Consider the following 18,392-nt stretch of genomic DNA (forward strand, 5'->3'; position numbering starts at 1 on the left):
ACTCGCTATGATAATAATTCATTATCTAATCTGTCTATCTCTGTTTATACATAATCTTTGAATCTGCCGCTGCAGATATTACAAAGTTAAGAAATTTTAAATAAGTGAAATATTTTGTACATGTTACAAGTAATTAAACACCTTTACATCCCCATGCACAGTGGTAACTATTACATTCTTACCAAAAAGATTATAGTGGAATAATTAAATCAATCAGGTCCCGCCCTGTCACGACCCATTTTAGCCTAGGTCATGCGGGCACCCATCATTTTCACCTCGGTAGGCGAACCCTTAACTCAATGTTCACAATCAATAAATATAATAAAATAGCGGAAGAAGTAAAATGACGTAAGTCTCACAATATAATATAATATAGATAAGTGCGGAAGTAAATGAATCCACCCCAGTATCTGGTCTAGTCATACAAGAGCATCTAAATTCGAATACTAAGGTCTGAATAATAATACATAAATAGTCTCAAATCATGTCTTGAAAGAAAAGTAAGACATAAGCAACAGAAGAATCTTTGAGGTCAGCGGACGTTATGCTCACCCTGGAAAACTCAAGTGGAAGCTGAAGAGTCGGTCAGCCACGAGTCAAAGAAGTAGATCCGGCCTGACACTTGCTGCATTCATAAAAGAATGCAGCAAGTGTAGGTAAGTACAAACAACAGTACTGGTAGGCATCATAGGCCGACTAAGCATAGTTAACACAATTCAGAAAATAACACAGATAAACAAGTAAAACCAATCACGCAGGGAACAATATAATCGTAACCGAGTATCCATCAACACCCGCGTAAGTATCTAAACCCCATATAATAAGTCTGAGTACATCCGATCCTGAAACAATCACCACAATATAATCATCACAGTCCAATCATCAACAACACAATCGTCACAATACAGTCATCACGACATCTCACTCAAGTCATAATGCAATGCAATGCAATAATGGTATGAATGTGATGCCATGCCATGCTATGCAAATGAGGTGTACACATGCACTCCGGACGGAAATATCGACGTCTCGATAGCATAACCCAGTGTGACTCGCGAAGTCTAAGTTCCACCCGTCCCGAATCTTTGCCAAACAGACAGACGGGACCCTAGCTAATTGCTCACAGGGGGAGTCTCACCGGCACCACTCTGGGGGACTCGCGGAGCCCATGCACTACAATCGATTCCAGAATAACATCGGAATCGACCATGCAACAACGATGCCCGAATATAACCATCGGACATCAGCCTCCTCACAATCACTCAAAAGAGTTGTCAAATATCAGTTTAATAAATCAACGATTCCGGAATTGAACCTTGGACATCGGCCTCCTCACAATCACTCAAGTAAAAGAGTTTATCAAGTATCAGTTTCATATAAACAACGATTCCGGAATGGATCTTTGGACATCGGCCTTTTTCACAATCACTCAAGTAAAAGAGTTTATCAAATATCAGTTTCGCTCAATCAACGATACCGGATATTGGCCATGCATGATAATTATGAGAGAATGCGTGCAATGCATATGTCAACCATCAACCAGTAAGCTCAATATCACAAGTACCTCAACGGGTACGCCAACAATGCATCACATCACAATACCAACAGTGGGTATGCCAATATCTATAAATAATCTCAAGTACCAACAGCGGGTACGCCAATAATATATCAAAGTACAAATACCAACAACGGGTATGTCAATCCTATCTGAATCAGGACAACAAGAGACATTCGTTATCTACCAACTACACATGGCATCAACCCAACACAATTAAGCAATCACACACATATAATGGGGTGGCTAGTCCCAACACACATCAGGACCCAACCTAAGGCAATATCCATCCCAACTTCACACCCGAAGGTTCACATGTTGACTCTGACATCATAATCTAAATATGTGATTCACTATACTAAGTCTCACCAAAGGTAAACCATAACCTACCTGGATTGTCGAACCGCAACACCAACAAGTCACTCTATCGCCTTGCCCTTCCTCTGAAGTTCAGAACCAAAATAGTCTAAGCATAATCGAATTCTAAATTAGAAATCATGAATAATGATACTAATATTGCTATGATATCAATTAGGTCTAATTTAACCCTAGAAATTGGGGAAACTAGCCCACAAGGGCGAAACGGGAAATTCATGGGTAAAGTACCAAATTGAATCTTAGGTAATCATAACCCCATCATTAATTGTTGATTTAGCTCAAGAATTATCCCCAAATCCGATTTCTAGTAAAAACCCCCAAATTGGGTATGAACCTTAATTCTCCAAATCCGAAATTCAACGTTAAAAGTGAAAGATATATGATTACTAAGCTTAGATTCATCAAGTTTTATCATCAAAATCATCAATTTATCATATAGGACTCTAAGGGAAAATCTCCCAAAACCCTTCTTCAAATTCCAACTCTAAGGGATTGTAAAAGGGAAGGGGGAATTATAAAATGATTGTGATTAAGGAAGAGCAAAGGATTGGACAAAGTTTTACCTCCAAGAATCTCCTCAATTTGTCTCCAAAAACAGTTTCTCTAAGCTCCAGTATCGAGATATGAAATAATGAGGGTCTAAGACTTATTTAAGACACATTTAATGAAATGTCACTGCCCGTGACGGCCACGGCGAAGGGAGTGCCGCTACTGAGGCAGGGACACCGCTGCAACAGTGAATCCTATTTCACTCTTGACCGCCCCAGCGCTCATCACACCGCCATAGCGATGCCGCCGTTGCGTGCACCAGACACAGATTCCCCATAATTTTTCTAAGTTTCAATCGAAAATCCGAGTAATTCTCGAGGCCATCTGCTCACAACTCGACCACCTAAACCCATACAAAAATACGTTGCAAACGCTTACTCGAGGTCTCGAAATTTTCAACGGATGTCTCGTTGATCGAGTCAACCACCGGTGCCTACTTCCCATTTCTCATCCAAAGTCCCGAAATGCACCAAAATGCATTGGGAACCGAACCAACCATACTTACAGGTTCTAAACAACCATCCGGACCTCTGTCCGTTTGCCCAAAAGTCAACCTCAAGTCAAAAGTGAGTCAATCAATGCTCGGAAGTGGCGAAAGTGCCAAAAGAGCTATAACGACCAAACGGGTCGTTACACGCCCCAACATAAATTTAATTTGTAGCCTTACTTCCTAAGTGGTTGGGACCATCTAGGGCAAGAAATCTTGAGAAACTTCAATCCCTTCACTGTAAGTCACAAAAATAAGACTCACATTAATGGTAAAATTAATTTATACGATTCCTCCATGTTATTGGTTTCTTTTTCTTCCTCTCTCCCTTTAATTACTTCCTTCCTTCTTTTCCTTTTTTGTACTTTTCCTCCACAAACCTTTAATTTCTTATTCCTTCTGGAACAATATATTTTACTACTATATAAATATACTATCAGTTACCGTAAGTTATATAAATTATATAGAAGACTAGGTTCACTTTCCGTGGACTCTTAAACTTGCATTCTCTTTTTTTTGGGGTGTGAAATCACTATATACGGTTAGGAAGGTATCAAGTTAGAGAGTGCCATATATATTTCTGTAATGTCAGCCAGGAACCATATCAAGTAGTATATACTTATTCACAATATCGTTCATGTTGAGTTTTGTTTTCTTTTCATGATTGATACTGCCCCTTTTCAGATCATCCACAACTAATTGAGTATTAATTAATTATAGTGATCGTCCCCAAAACTTTCCATAGCTAGCATGAAATCACACTGATGTGCTCGAAGTGCTAATTGGCCTTAGTTAAAAATATCTAGGTGCTTGAGTTCAACACCATCACCTAATTTGTTTGGTATCAGAAGTTTAAGACCATACATAGCTGAATTCTACATAAAGATTGCCAAAGAAACAACAGACGTTTCTCCGGAATTTGATAGTAATCTCGTGTCTAGCGGTGTCAAATGGACGGTGGTTAAATTTGAGTGAGTTAATAAATGAGTTGAGAAGGTTAAAATGGGTTGGGCTGAAATGTACATGATCAAGATGCATGGGCTAAATGATGGTTCACAACCCAATCTGTCCCGACTCATACCAAGATTTAACTTCTTCTTTTTTTCTTATAATTTAGCATTTCTCGTTAGCTTAGTCCAAACAAGTTATTTAGAAAAGTGTCCGCCACGAGACAAAATTCATATAATGAGAAAAGAAATTAAACATAGGATAGACGATTTAAATTACATGTCACACATACATAAGCTTTGTTTATATTTGTGGTCGAGCTTGCCAATATAATTGAGGTGACATAATAAGATAAAGAGATTGGTTTCAAGTTGATCTACAATCCAAGATAAGATGGTGCATGATCATATATACTTTCTTGAGGATTCTTGAAAGTGAGTTCTAAAGGGCAAGAATCTAGTGTGTGGCCCACCCCAAAAGAAGTGTTAGCTTTTGGAGATGCCAAGTTTCTATACACCATTCTTATTGCCATATTGGAGGTGGTTATGACCAATTTCCAAATTTTGGCTGCTTTCTTTTGGAGGTTATCACAAAACAAGTCATGTGCCATATGCTTTCAAGCTTTCCCCCATATATATACATGATAGGAAAACAAAAGTGGTCCGAGAATGTGAACCACATTGAAAAAGTAACGGGAACTTAAAAGTAATGAACCAAATAAATTCTTGGAAAGAAGAATAACTATGCACTGGAATCTGTAACTTCAGTTACTATATCAAAGAGTTGGTGGAACTTAGGGATCACAAAAGTTTCAGTCGATAAAATATATATGGTCTGAGAAGCTTTCTTCATCATTTGGCGTTGCTTTTCTAAACACTAACGAAAATTTTATCTGTTTTAAACAATTTTTATTCTCTTTTCAATTTTATTTGGGACTAAAAGAGGCATGGGTTAATAAGAATGAGAAAGAAGTACTTGGTAAAACTTTGCACCTCTAATATACATTTTAGCTAATATCTCAATTAATAAACCTCAACTCTCCTAATCTTCCTAGTTATATATATATATATTCCCTTGTGCAGTATATGTATGGAGTGTAATTTGAAATCGACAGGTGGACAATTTAGGTGCTCAAGCACGTTGAAAGGGACATGTCAGACGTGAGTCAGCAGAGGTAGTGCCCGGTCCAGTTCGCATGCTCGGCCTGCGAGCATCCCGAGATATCAATAGCTAGAATCATGACTCCAAAGATAAGAAATCAAGTGCAGGGTGTTGACCAGATGAGATACGACATGGGGTTCAACCGTTACAGAAGATCCCAAGAACATCGACAACCGTCAGTCAGACTCAATAATGGACGATTAATGGGTTTAATGAGAGTGCGATTCGTGGATCTTGTTCCTTGGAATTTAGTTATATATAGGATCTTACCTTCTCGTTGAACAGCATTCGAATTTCGATTAATTCTTTAAGCTTCATTGTATCGTTGGTTGCATAGATGGGGCTCCCTCGACGACTATTCCAGCCTACAATGCCGGAATTCAGACTACTCTTGCGTATTTAGCAAATGGTCCAGTTCTATTTATTTTGCTCTTTAATCATATTACTTTATTATATTTCTTATTCATTCAGTTTGGTCATCTCAATCCACGTGTCCATAAACCACATACAAATTCAATTGTACCGTTTTAAGGGTAAACAATAAAAAAACATGTTGAAACTAAGAAAAAAAATTGGAATAACTTGATTTTCATTTGGGATGATTTGAGGCTTGAGGGCGATTAATTTTAATTTGGGGATAAAGCACTACTAGAACACCAACATCCTTCAAAGTTCAAGAGCAAATTTGCACCATTCCACATAGGTCAAGGCCAATTTTAACATTTTCCCCTGTCTAAAAAGACCACGTGTTGGAAAACAATTCTCGTTAATGAGAGCATATTTGAATCAATCTTATCAAGATAAGGATATATTCAAACAAAACATTAACGATAAGGCAAATGGCAATTTCACAAAGTTCATGGGCAAATTTGAACCGTTATCAAAGTTTACAAAGTTTCTTTAGACCGACGCGTCTAAATATTAAACTACCAAAACCTAATCTCAGACCTGAAGTTTTGATTGCGGTAATTCAAACTTCAAACCTTCAGTGTGAAATTAGGCTCTTTCAGTTCAGAACTTCAAACCCGAAGGTCTGGAGGAGCAGGTGGACGAAAGAGGGGAGGGGAGGGGAGGCAGCAGAAGGAGATGAGCGATCTAAGATATGTCAAAGCTGTCTAATTTTTTAATACCTGAATATGTTTTAAATAAGGGTACTAAAAGTGGCTACCTGGTGCCATTTCTACCTTCTTTTTTTTAAGATATAAATATTTGAAAAACAACATATTCTATGATTGGTCATCTTATTCAACAAGTACTTGATGTGCATATACATAAATGAACTACGAAAGTTAAACAGGTCGACCGCTCCAAGGTTCACATGATATTTCAGTAAGAAACTAGCAGTTGATGACTCTTGAGGGCAGATTCAAGAACTGTACAAGGGCTCTGGATCTACATTTCTTCTAATCCTGAAACAGTTTCCCAAAACAAACGAAACATGTAAGTTGGATCAAAAGTAGGAACTTATAGATCTTTAGTCGCAAATCATTCAGCTAACACTGTATAGTAGCTATTGATTCAATAAGCATGCCCGCTTTTGAGTCGCTTGATCCTTTTTCCTTGGCAACTTAATTTTTTTGTTTGGTAAGAATATTTCCAGAGTTTCTATGAATGAAAGCTACATCTTAGAAAATAGGCCCATTTACATAAACTATCATACGTACATATACCTTTTCCATCCCCGGTCCTGTCATAATCCAAGGGAGGAAAATACTCAATTCCAAAATCTAAGAAGTTATACAGGAGGTGGCCTGATACTAAGACATGTCATTGAATATAAATCGAATGATTTCTCACATGTAAGAAAGTGCGTGTGATCCAATCCAGATGCAGATCTAATATAGATTAAAAAGATCAGGTAAACTTCCATAGCATTCGTGAGAATCTTAATCTTTGCCTTAACTTCACAGCTTAGAAGACTAAAAAACTTAGAATTCGTAGCCGCTCATGCTTATTTTGGCCGATTATATGCTAGTTCCATAGGCTTACTTCGAAGTAGGAGCTTGAACTCAAGTATTAGAATGAGTGTTATTAGGTTTTCTCTGGGGGAAGGCTCCCCCCGAACCCCGTAAGTATCTAGCATTATCATAAAAGATAGGTACAAGTTCAGTTTTCAAGAGTCAGAAGAGGAGACCTGTGCACTTCAGTACCAGTTTTAGAGGTTAAAAGGATAAAACAATCAAATAGGCTCCCACTAGATGATAAGCAAATAAACGTGCCACGCAATAGACTCGAAGTGGAGATGTAGCTATTACAAAGGGCAGCCAGGTGCACTTATCTCTCGCTAGCAGATCTAGGGAAAGGTCGGACCAAATTGGGTCTTATTGTACGCAGTCTTACCTTGCAGATATTGCTTTCTAAAAGGATTTATAGAAGTTCCCATGTCATTTTCAGTAATTCAGAACCATGAAATATAATGTGCTAATACCTATACAAAGTTGTAATGTTGAGAACAACTTCACGAAGTTCCTAACAATCTACAAGTCACCTTTTTTTCATAAGGTAGCTCAATCTACAAGTCACCCTGAACACAGTGTTCCTAGCAGCTTCTGTATCAGACATTAACAGTGTTTTAAAAGGCGTTTTCGGGGCCCCAGGGCGAGCCTTGGGGCAGGGCGCACCAGAAACGCCTAAGGCGATGGTGGGAGGCGAAAGCCTTAAAAGGCGTTCACCTAGCAATTTGGGGTGTACGTGTGGGGCGAGTTTTTTGTGTTGGGTCGTAAGACCAGAAAACTTCTTCAAATTAAAACGATATTTGTTAAATAAGCCCTTAATATAATGCCCAAATTCTCAAAAGTCAACTGGTAATTACTCAAATATTTCAAAAAGGAATTGAAACATTACATATAAAAGTCAAGACCTTTTTTTATTGCTAGATGCCTTAATTTATGTTCTTTCCCAATTATTTATCTTGTCTTCTACTATCTCAAAAAAAGTAACAAACAGTCACTTGTGCTTGTAAGTAGCGTATAATAATTGTTTTGATTAGTTTTTTGTGGGGATGGAGCACATCTATTTTTCACTTATTTATAGTTTTCCTCAAATTTTTATGCAATTTTACCTATTTAAAAATATTTACTGTAATTATATTATTTTATGAAATACTAAAAATTAAATACTTATAGAGCTTACGCCCCGTGCCTCGGGGCTTACGACGCTGAGACATACGTAAAACGCATCGCCCTTACGCCCCCGTCTTTTAAAACACTGGACATTAGAGGTCTCTTCTGATAATTAAGTTAGCACAACTCTGCTGCTTTACCTCTCAGCAAAATATGGCATTAAGAATCAAGAAACAATAGGGTGGCCCGGTACAAAAAGCACCCCGTGTAAGCAGGATCCGGGGAAGGGCCACAGCCCAAGAAACAGAGTAAATTAAACACAAAACCCTGGCCACTCACCAATTGTCTTCAGCCCATTTGCAGCCACTAGTATCCACCACATGCAAACTGTATGCATGTCGTGACTTTGAAGACTGGTTCTCAAAACTGCAATCATACATTAAGAAGATTGAATGGATAAGAAACAGTCCAAATAAACCAAATACAAATGGTTAGCATAACTGACAGTTCTAAATGGTCCCAGAGAAGTTATAGAAGTGACTGACCTCTGGTGAATAAGATCTCCGTGAATGACTACCAAGGATCCAGCTTTTACTTCAAGCGGAACGAAATCTTTCTGGTTATAGCATGGAGATGGCTTATCAAAATGAACCCCATTATCATCTCTAAGGAATCTCCTGACAAGGCCATCTAAAGAAATAGAACATTATGTATGTTATACAAAGGGGTTCAATGATTTAGAGGTAGCAAGACAAAGAAGAGTTGGGAGAAACAATACTTTTGTGGGACCCTGGTATAGCCCATAGACAGCCATTTACAATTGTTGCATCCTCTAAAGCTAGCCACAAGCCAGTGCATGTCATTGGTTCAGTGTACAGAAAAGAGTTATCTTGGTGCGGCACCACTTCACCCCCAATACCTGGTTGCTGAAAAGCAGAGTTTTACATGTCACTCGCAGAAGGATGGATAATAGTTACTATAACTCCATTACCTTATAGTTTTTGTTTCTTTTTTGTAATTCGTTCAATTGCACAGAGTGTGGTGCCTCCATGTATACAGGAAAACATCCCTCCTCTACGATGTTATCATACTATTAGAGACAATTGAAAAAACAATTTCAAGTGCCACAAGAGGATATGCAGCACGAAAGAGAACTTAGTAGTTCACTTCACCAAAGTGAGGCGTGGAATCTTTTAAAGTGACAAGACGTGCACATGTTATGGATGCATGCTTGGGTAACACGAGCAAAGTGATGTGACATGAGCAAAGATATTTCATTTCAAAAACTAATATGTTCTTGATTACATGATTCATCCAAATAATATAAAAGTTAGCTAGGAATCTTGGTGTTACTCAAGTATGGATTTTGGTATCAACAAGTTGACTATGAAATCACATACTCCGTCCATTCTATTTCATGTGGCTGGGTTAGGAGTACAAGGATTACACGACTTGATTTTCATTGTGAAATCAGACATTTATTCTTCAAGTTTTTTGACATAAAATATACATATTTAAAAGCAATACAAAAAGTACGACGAGTCAGGATAGTCAATAATTCAAAATATATAAAATAATATCCCAGGAAAATTTTGGTCAACGAAGAACCTATTTGACTCCCCAAATATAGACAGATAAGAAAATAAAATTCAAGAATCAATGGTTTATAAAGATATATATAGGAAAATCTTATCTATGTATGTAGTTAGAAGACCAACTCAAGAGCACAAAGTGATAAATAATAATGTGACATATGCTTTACCACGGATAATATCTTAGATCAAACATTTTAGCAGTAAATATCTCAGACTGGAATCTTGAATAGCCAAGGAAATAAGCATCATAAAAATTATCTACATACTTCATCATGTTATTTGGAGAATTATAAGAACTCCAAAGAGCCTATATATAGCTGTGTATTAGGTTAATACGAAGATGTATCTTCGCGGTACCGTTGATCATTACAGAATTTGGGTCTATTAGATAGAAATGGAAGAGAGTAATGGAGAAAGCACACAGAGTAACATGAGGTAATTCTGATAAGTGTTCATTTTCTTGTAATACTCTTTGTCATGGTACAGGTACAGATAGAACTTTCCATCCGAGTCACTGCATGAGAGCAGAAAATTTTGCCTATGTGTAGACACTAGCTTTACAATCAAGTACCAAATATTCAACCTAAACATTCAAGCTTCATCAACTAGTAGGAATTGGCAAGAGCTAGCAGAAGATAGGAGGAAAAAGAGAAAAATGAAATATTGAATAAACACATTATTAGGTCCCTTCAGGATATCTGATAAAATTTGGCACACAGAGAGATTACCATGGCCCCTACACAGGTATACAACAACAACAAATACCCAGTGCAATCGTACAAGTGGAGTCTGGGGAGGGTCGGATGTACACAGACCTTACCCCTACCTTTTGGGGTAGAGAGGTTGTTTCCTATAGACCCTCAGCTTAAACAAGACCCCTACACAGGGATGATATGCACAAATTGAGAAATGGTCCAAATTTTGTATTCAAAAAACTAGCACCTGATTAAATGCTTGAATGGGGTTTAATCATGTCAGTAGAAGTTCTAGAAAAGCTAATACCAAAACCTAAGTCAAAGGAGAACAAATTGTTTTGAAATTTTAGGGGTAGATTCGATAGGTTATATGCGAGATTTGTTATGTATGAGTTGTATATACCACGTCTATATACAGGACGCAACAACCTTGGATGCTTTTCTTTTATATAATTTCATTGACCCCGTTAAATAAAATAATCAAGCTTTTTCTCGTACATTAAGTTCAGAAATACTATCACTTTTCAACTGGGTTACATTCTAGCCTTACTAAGACACCAATCTTCGAAACCCCATTACTGGATAAAACAATATCAGTATTTACCTTAAATATGTACATTGACTGAATGACTACTGGCCTCTGGTACCCCAAGGACCGCAGCATGCTTGAGACTTTGTCTGAGCTAGAGAACTTATTAAATACGGCATCTTTGTCATGAAGAGCTGCAATAGCACAGGTCAGAGAAATCAAAGAACAAACTTGTTGAGCTGAGACTAGAAAGGTTGGTAGAACTCTGTTGACAATAAGTAATGAACAGAACCATACCATGCCCAACTTTGTTTATTGAGAGTTGCTTTGGCTGCTTTAAGTTGCCATCTTCATCAAATGCTTTCTCTGCCATGAGCACAAACATCAATAAAGCATCCTAAGCAAATACTTAAAACATAATTAGCCTATAAAGGAATTGAAAGTTATGGACATAGATGCAAATTACCAAAAAGATTCAACACCACAGGATCAGAAAATTAAAATCCAAATATCATCTAGATAAAGCCCAAATGTTCAGAAAGATACGAAAATGTTTCTCCAAAGTGAGAAAGCATATACAAAACCAGAAAAAAAGTAGAATGTGCAAAATGAAAAACTAGAGCAAATAGCAGTTTCCCGTCCAGTTATTACTTAAATCAACCCCAAAAAATATATTTGTGAGCATAGGAAACAGAAACATGGCAACAAAAAATAACATCTCCACAGTTGAAAGCCAATACTAAACTGATAACTGCCTACTCAGCTTTAATTGAAAATCAAGAAGCAAGAGAAAAGACTGATGTGCAAACCAAAAGCCATTAATACAACATTCAATTGGTTCTTTTGCAATTAAAATAGAACTTGTTAGTAAATACTAGTAATAAGTTAAATGAGAGTATAAGGAAATTTAAGACAAGCATACCTTCCCAGAAGAATGAAATCTTCTCAGCACTTTCAAAGAAGTGGTCATTAGTCGTTTCTTGCTGAACAACAACAAAAAAAGAGGGGGGGGGGGGGGGGGGGGGTTAATCTCAGAACCGATTAAAGTGAGAAATAAAAATAGAATCTTTACTTGGTTCTTGGTAGAAAAAATAGAAGCAGTGGAAGAGAAATCAAAGTCATCAAGCAACTGATCCATTCTGTTCCTCAAGGACTCGATCTCTTCTGGGCTTGCAAATGATTCCAACACCAAATACCCTGTTCCATTCAACTTCTCTTTCACATAAATAAACATCATCAAATTACATAGTAATACTTTAGTATTAAACATAGAATACCATGAGAATCGAAGAACTGAAGCTGCTCTGAACTGAGGTTTCCTTCAATACCCATGTTTGACCGTCTCGGTGCTGTAAAAGGGTTGCAAGAATTGTATGCCGAGTTGACACTATTTTCTGTGACAACTTATACGCAAATTACCTCTACTTTGGTACTAAAATGTAAATTCGAGCATTGGTTTATCTTCTTTTTTTTTTCTTTTTTTTTTTTTTTTTTTTTACATGGGAAAACACTTAAAGCAAAACTTAAAACGGTTCGTAACTTCTGTTTGGCCAAGCGGCTAAAATTTACTTTTTCTGAGAAGTGTTTTTTAAAATATTACTTTTGACGAGAAGTAGTGTCACTCCCTGAATCATGGCCTAGACGTAACAAGGCACTCGATGCCTGATTACATGTGATCGAGCGAATCAATTGTCTAGCTGAATCAACATGAGGTATAGATTGATGCGTGATAAGAAATATAAACAACTGAGATAACGAAATGTCTAACTGCTAAATCTTAAATGCGAACTAATTATGAAACTGACTTACTGCAACTCTAATCTATGAAGCATCTAAAGAATAATGGAGTACTGATTGTTTATCGAAACAAGGCCTTCGGTATAGCTGACTGTCTAACAATACTAAATGTCGTACCCGTTTTAACCGGGTTAATTTAGGAGTACAACATATTGGTGATTCCTATTTTTGTTTATTTTAAGGAGTCGCCACCTAATTAATTTAACGGTGAATTAGGACACCTAATTTATCGACTAAGGTAAAGCTACCTAAACCTTTGTTAATAATCTGCTTAATCAGTGTGATTCTAGGTAAGGGTTCTATATTATTCTAAAGGAAAGGGGTTAGGCATCTTTTAGAATCCGTTAACTACGGTTGTCCGGTCAAACTTAGGTTAATCAATTAAGGATAAATAAGGTACTTAAATTTTAAGAAAATGATTTATAACATTACTAAGGTTTTAAAGGAAAATATAATAAGGTTGTTTAAAATAAGATTTAAAAATATGCTAAGGATTTAAATAAAAATGCTATTTTAAAGCAAGACTTTTAAACAAGACTTGTAGGATAATAAAAATGCTATTTTCGGATGTTATTTGAAGTAAACTATAAATATTGCTAAACTTTAAATAATAATGTTATTTTAGAAATGAGACTTGCAAAATATAATGATTCGCATATAAATAGAAACTTTTAGGAGAAGACCTAGCCAATTTAAATTTAGGATAAAATTACATTATATAGGTATAGTGGTGCAGAAAATCTAGACTTATTTTATAAATAGAATGCAAAGATAATGAGTTTTCTTTCTCTTTTTACTAATTTATTTAACTATGCTCGGCTAAAAATATGTATAATTGGATGAATCTTGAAAACAATGTTTATAAAATATACTTGAGTTTATATTTGCATATTAGTGACGTTTTGGAATTTCTAGGATAGTAAGAATAAAACATGATCTCTTAACTCGAAACATATAGTCATGCTATTTTGCAAATCAATTATTCCAAATAAAATAAAACATGAAAAGAGAATAACTTATGGAATTAATTGTTAGTCTTCCTTAAACTAAACTACCCATTACTAAAACTAAACCTACTAATTCATTAGGATTTATCTAAACTAAGAAAACAAAACAAACAAAGAGTTAGTTGAATAATATAAATTAATATGCACAAAATAAACAGAGGAAGAGATAATTTAAATGGGCTCAGCCCATTTTCGGACTGATAGTCATAATGCTGCTGGGATAGTTCAGCCCATTTTTAAGGGGGGTGTTGCAATTTGTTGTTGTTTGCTTGGGCCAACAGCCCAATATTTTGTTTCCTTTGCTGCGGACACAACTGGATAGAAAGGGGGAAATGATGTTCCGTATGGCCTCGGCCCAACATCGAATGCGGAAGACGAGTCCCTCGGACTCGTATGCGAAAGTCATGCATAAAATAAAAGGAAATGGAGAATTAGTATCTAATCAATGAGTAAAGCTAAACATATAAAATATAGACTCAAAACAAATCAGTTCATTGGCATTCCCCAATGAACCCAAAGCATTTGTTCATTGGCATTCCCCAAGCTAATCTCATAACAGAATATAAATATTCCAGTTATGGCAGACTAAATGACATGCTCTTATCTGATTCAAGAAATGCATCAGCACAAGACACATAACATACATGAATGACAAAAGACCATGCTATCATTTTCAATTCAACTGTCCAAACTTTATGCAAGGCAGTTTCAAATTAACAAACTGAATTAAATGCATGATAAGCTGGACTGAACACAGGTTCATATACAACAATGGTATTCAACAAAGATATTCATATTTACAGACGAACATATTTAACAGACACAGAGATGAAATGCCAGGTTCAAATACAGAGAACTAATTCAGTATACTATATTCTATAATTGATACATATGCTCCGAATTCTCAGGTTCACGAAATTCACACCTAAGCATCCAAACTACAGTCGACATCTTTCAAGTTTATTTAGCATAGTATTATCATATGATGAACTCAACAGATTTCAGACCAAACGAGAGGGCTGCTACGAAAGCACTTATGAAAACAGAATTCGACAGATTTCAGATCCATACGACAGATTGAAGACACCATGAAAACAACAACTTATAAATAGACTGAAGCTCCCACTTAAAGCAAATTCAGATCAAACGAGAGGACTGCTGCCATTAAACAGCAGCTGAACCCATATTTCTCACCAAGCTGAATTCCCAAAATACAGCAACAGCATGTGCAGGAAAAGAGAAATAATATACCAAACAGTTTCGGGTATACATAACATGCGCAGCCTTAGTTAAACAAGTACAGCAGAGTTGTTTAAGAAAATAAACCCATGTACGCAAGGCATACCAGCTGGTTTTAACAGTATACTCACTAATGCAAATATCATTCTTTGGACCAGGTTTTATCCATTTTTAGACTATATTTAAATCCCAATATTCAAATCCATAATTTATAGCTAATGCACATATATCACAGCCTCCAGTACCTAAGCTTCTATGAATATACAACAGAAATATGGCTATCCCTTTTAAGTCAGTCAAGTTTCACAGACTTGGCCAAAGCCTATTCAACAAACATCCCATAATTAACGATGGTTCTGAGTTTTACTAACAAACAAAATCGATGAGCAAGCTATGTTATGCCTTCACATTAGACCCATAATCATTCTACTGATTCGTACTGGCTTGAATAAACTATATTTGACTACAATTTAATCAAGCTAAGCAACATTTAAACACAAACAAACTGAACAGTCATGGATAAGTGACTACACATGCTCAACCAAGCTACCAATCACGCTAAATAGGGAGGAAACCAGAACAGACTCGCAGACTAGCTAATTAGTCATGGATAGGTTTAGGCTAAACCAAATAGTACCAAGAAAATGAACTGATTTGCACACATAGCGACAATTATGAAGCAAAAACTCAGATTAAACTAGAAAACACAACAAGACTAATCTAATAATTAAGCTAAGGCAATAAGCTAAAACATGATTTAAACTAAGAACATGCTAAACAGAAGCTGAAATAGGCATAACATCGATTGAACAGATTACTCGACATACTGAATCTCGGCTAAACAGGACCCAAGCTAACAAATAAGCAGGAATTAAATACTCTTAAACATGATTAAACTTTGCAAATGATACAAATACGACTAAAACCCAACTAATTTTAACGTATACAATCCTGGTTTAAACTAACCAAACCATAACTGTCCTAATCAGGCTTACTACTAATACGGGATTAAACACAATAGCATAAATAGTATAAACAACAATTTAAACAAACCGAAATGGCTAAGGAAAGGGGTTTACCTTCTTCGGGTGCAGCAAAATGAGGCCTCGAGTCTTCGATCTACCTCGAAACAACACAAACTCCGAGTTCTTGGCACTCAGATTCGAACGAGCAAAAACAGAATGGATTTAGTATTTTTGAGATAATATCAAGAAAACTGAAACTAATATTTTAAAAGGGAATTTGAACGATTAAAGACTTTTTATTTTCAGAGGTATTCAAAGCTGAAGAACTGTTTTTCAGGAAGGGTTTTATGCGGCTGAAAACCTCTCTTTCGAGTGGATTTTTAGGGTTCAAGAACTCGTTTTTGTAGGGGGGTTCTTCGATTTCCAGGCCTGTCTAATGAATTAACAGAAAACTATTATTTATAGGGCGGATTAGGGTTTTCGTTTGAGAAGGGCGGGGACAAAGGGAAGTGGAAGAGAGAGAGGAGCGTGGGGGGACAGAAAGAAGTGGGGGAAGAGGAGTGTGGGGGACAGAGGAAGGTGGAAGTGGCAGAGGCAACGTGGGGGGAGATGAGGAAGAGACGAAGGAGAAGAGAGAGACGAAGGAGGAAGGGAGGAGAGAGAACAGGAGAAGGAGGCGGTGATGACAAAGATGAAACCCCTAGGGTTTCATTTTTGTTAAGAGGCGAATTGGGCCGGGTCGTCGGGTTACTGGACCGGGTATTGGGCTTAAATAATGGGTTGGGATAAAATGTGGACTGGTCTGAAAATTGGGTTGCGGTGAATTAAAATGGGTAGTGTCCTATGAAAATTGTTTTGGGTTAATCCGAAAATATTGGGGTAAATTGGGCTCGTATTTGAACTAATAATAATAATAATACCTAGTAACTGTAATAGAATAATGAAACGCCGATGTTGATAAGAGGCTAATAATTATAGTAAAAATATAATTATATTTTTTAATTTGCCAAAAATATTAGAAGCGTAAATAGGTATTTCGGAGGAGAGGCGGGACAAAATTGGGTGTCAACACTAAAAAAACTGTAAATAAGATAACGCCCCGAACGAATTGGGGCTCGCCAAAGCAGCTGATACGAGAATCCTAGCATGCTAATCTGTCATCCTATAAATCGTGATACAGGCCCCCGGCAAAAGGGACGTTAGTACTTGAATTGCACTAGTATGTGAAACTAACTGAAAGAATAAATAGTTGTGGGATGCTCAGGAAAGGGCAATCTATATCAATAAACAAATGTTATACTGAAACTGAAACTGAACATGCTAATAGTTGAACTGAACAAGAGAAGTCATAAGTACTTCCTATTCTGAATATGGAATACTTAATTAATCATATGTGGCCTCAGGCCCAATATAAGTGCACAAATTTGTGGCCTCGGGCCCAAGTATACGTATGAATAAACTGTAGCCTCAGGCCCAAATACAGGTGTTCGACATTCAATCCCATAAGTCTTAGTCATGAAAACTCAGTATGCTTATGAACAATTAATGCCTTAAACTCCATAATCAATTCATGAATACATGTCTCGACATAGTACTGTTCAGTATTCTAGTATTATTGTAACGACCCATTTGGTCGTTTAGCACTTTTAGGCCTAATATCCCTAAAACACCCTTTTCGTGGTCTAATTTTGGTGTCTATAGCTGGCGATAACGGGTGATTCGGTTATTTAATTGACGAGTAAATTTTAGAATATATGTATTTAATGTGTGTGAATAGTTTATTCATAAAAAGAGTTATTTTCTTTCGTTGTGAAAATTAATAGTACAAAAATTTATCCTCTTGATATAAGATTGAGAAAATTAGAATTTGATAAAATATATTTTCTACATATCTCAATATTTATGAAATCATTATGAGATATTTTTTTCATTTACTAATATTTTAATCAAGGATTTTATATGGGAAGGTATTATGTAAGCACAATCCACGTGGATCCATGGAATTTTAGCAGCAAGTGACTAATATATATATATATATATATATATATATATATGAATCTTGTAATGACACCTACAACTAGTATAGAAATGTTTCTTTTGGAAAGTAATTGCTAGTGGGGTGGGGCCCACGGTCCACAAAGGGATTCCAACTCTAGATCTCACTTAATTAGTCTTGTCCCTTAATAAATCATAGACAACCCATTCAGATCCCATTTTCCATTTTAATTGGTCAATTGTTAAACTTAGTAGGAGACTAATAAAATAAACGGAAAAGGGTCAAAATTATCCTTGAACTTTGAAAAATAGTTTATTTATATCCTTCGTTATACTTTAGGGTCAATTATACCCTTACAGTTATACTATGAGGTCAATTATACCCTTATGACTAACTGCTGCCACGTGGCATCATCTCAACCCTTTAAAA

General features: G+C 36.4%; 1 protein-coding gene across 1 annotated transcript; it reads right to left on the minus strand.

Moving 5' to 3' along the window:
• Nucleotides 1-6,300: 6,300 nt before the first annotated feature.
• On the minus strand, nucleotides 6,301-12,395 carry LOC132642089 (phytanoyl-CoA dioxygenase). The gene is made up of 9 exons (XM_060359370.1): nucleotides 12,237-12,395; nucleotides 12,032-12,156; nucleotides 11,882-11,942; nucleotides 11,257-11,325; nucleotides 11,035-11,153; nucleotides 8,919-9,066; nucleotides 8,686-8,830; nucleotides 8,480-8,566; nucleotides 6,301-6,487 (listed from the first exon to the last, which is right to left on the minus strand). The coding sequence occupies exons 1-9, from the start codon at nucleotides 12,289-12,291 to the stop codon at nucleotides 6,445-6,447; spliced, it is 852 nt and encodes a 283-aa protein (XP_060215353.1). The 5' UTR covers nucleotides 12,292-12,395; the 3' UTR covers nucleotides 6,301-6,444.
• Nucleotides 12,396-18,392: the final 5,997 nt, after the last annotated feature.

Source organism: Lycium barbarum, chromosome 5 (genome assembly GCF_019175385.1).
Source record: "Lycium barbarum isolate Lr01 chromosome 5, ASM1917538v2, whole genome shotgun sequence".
Lineage (NCBI taxonomy): Eukaryota > Viridiplantae > Streptophyta > Magnoliopsida > Solanales > Solanaceae > Lycium > Lycium barbarum.

Excerpts from the sequence above, each read along its gene's own strand:
- LOC132642089 (XM_060359370.1), bottom strand. The coding sequence starts at position 12,291 with ATGGGTATTGAAGGAAACCTCAGTTCAGAGCAGCTTCAGTTCTTCGAT. Across the intron at positions 12,157-12,236 it reads TCAGTTCTTCGATTCTCATG|GGTATTTGGTGTTGGAATCA; the intron begins GTATTCTATGTT and ends TGAATGGAACAG. Across the intron at positions 9,067-11,034 it reads AGTCAATGTACATATTTAAG|CAACCAGGTATTGGGGGTGA; the intron begins GTAAATACTGAT and ends TCTGCTTTTCAG.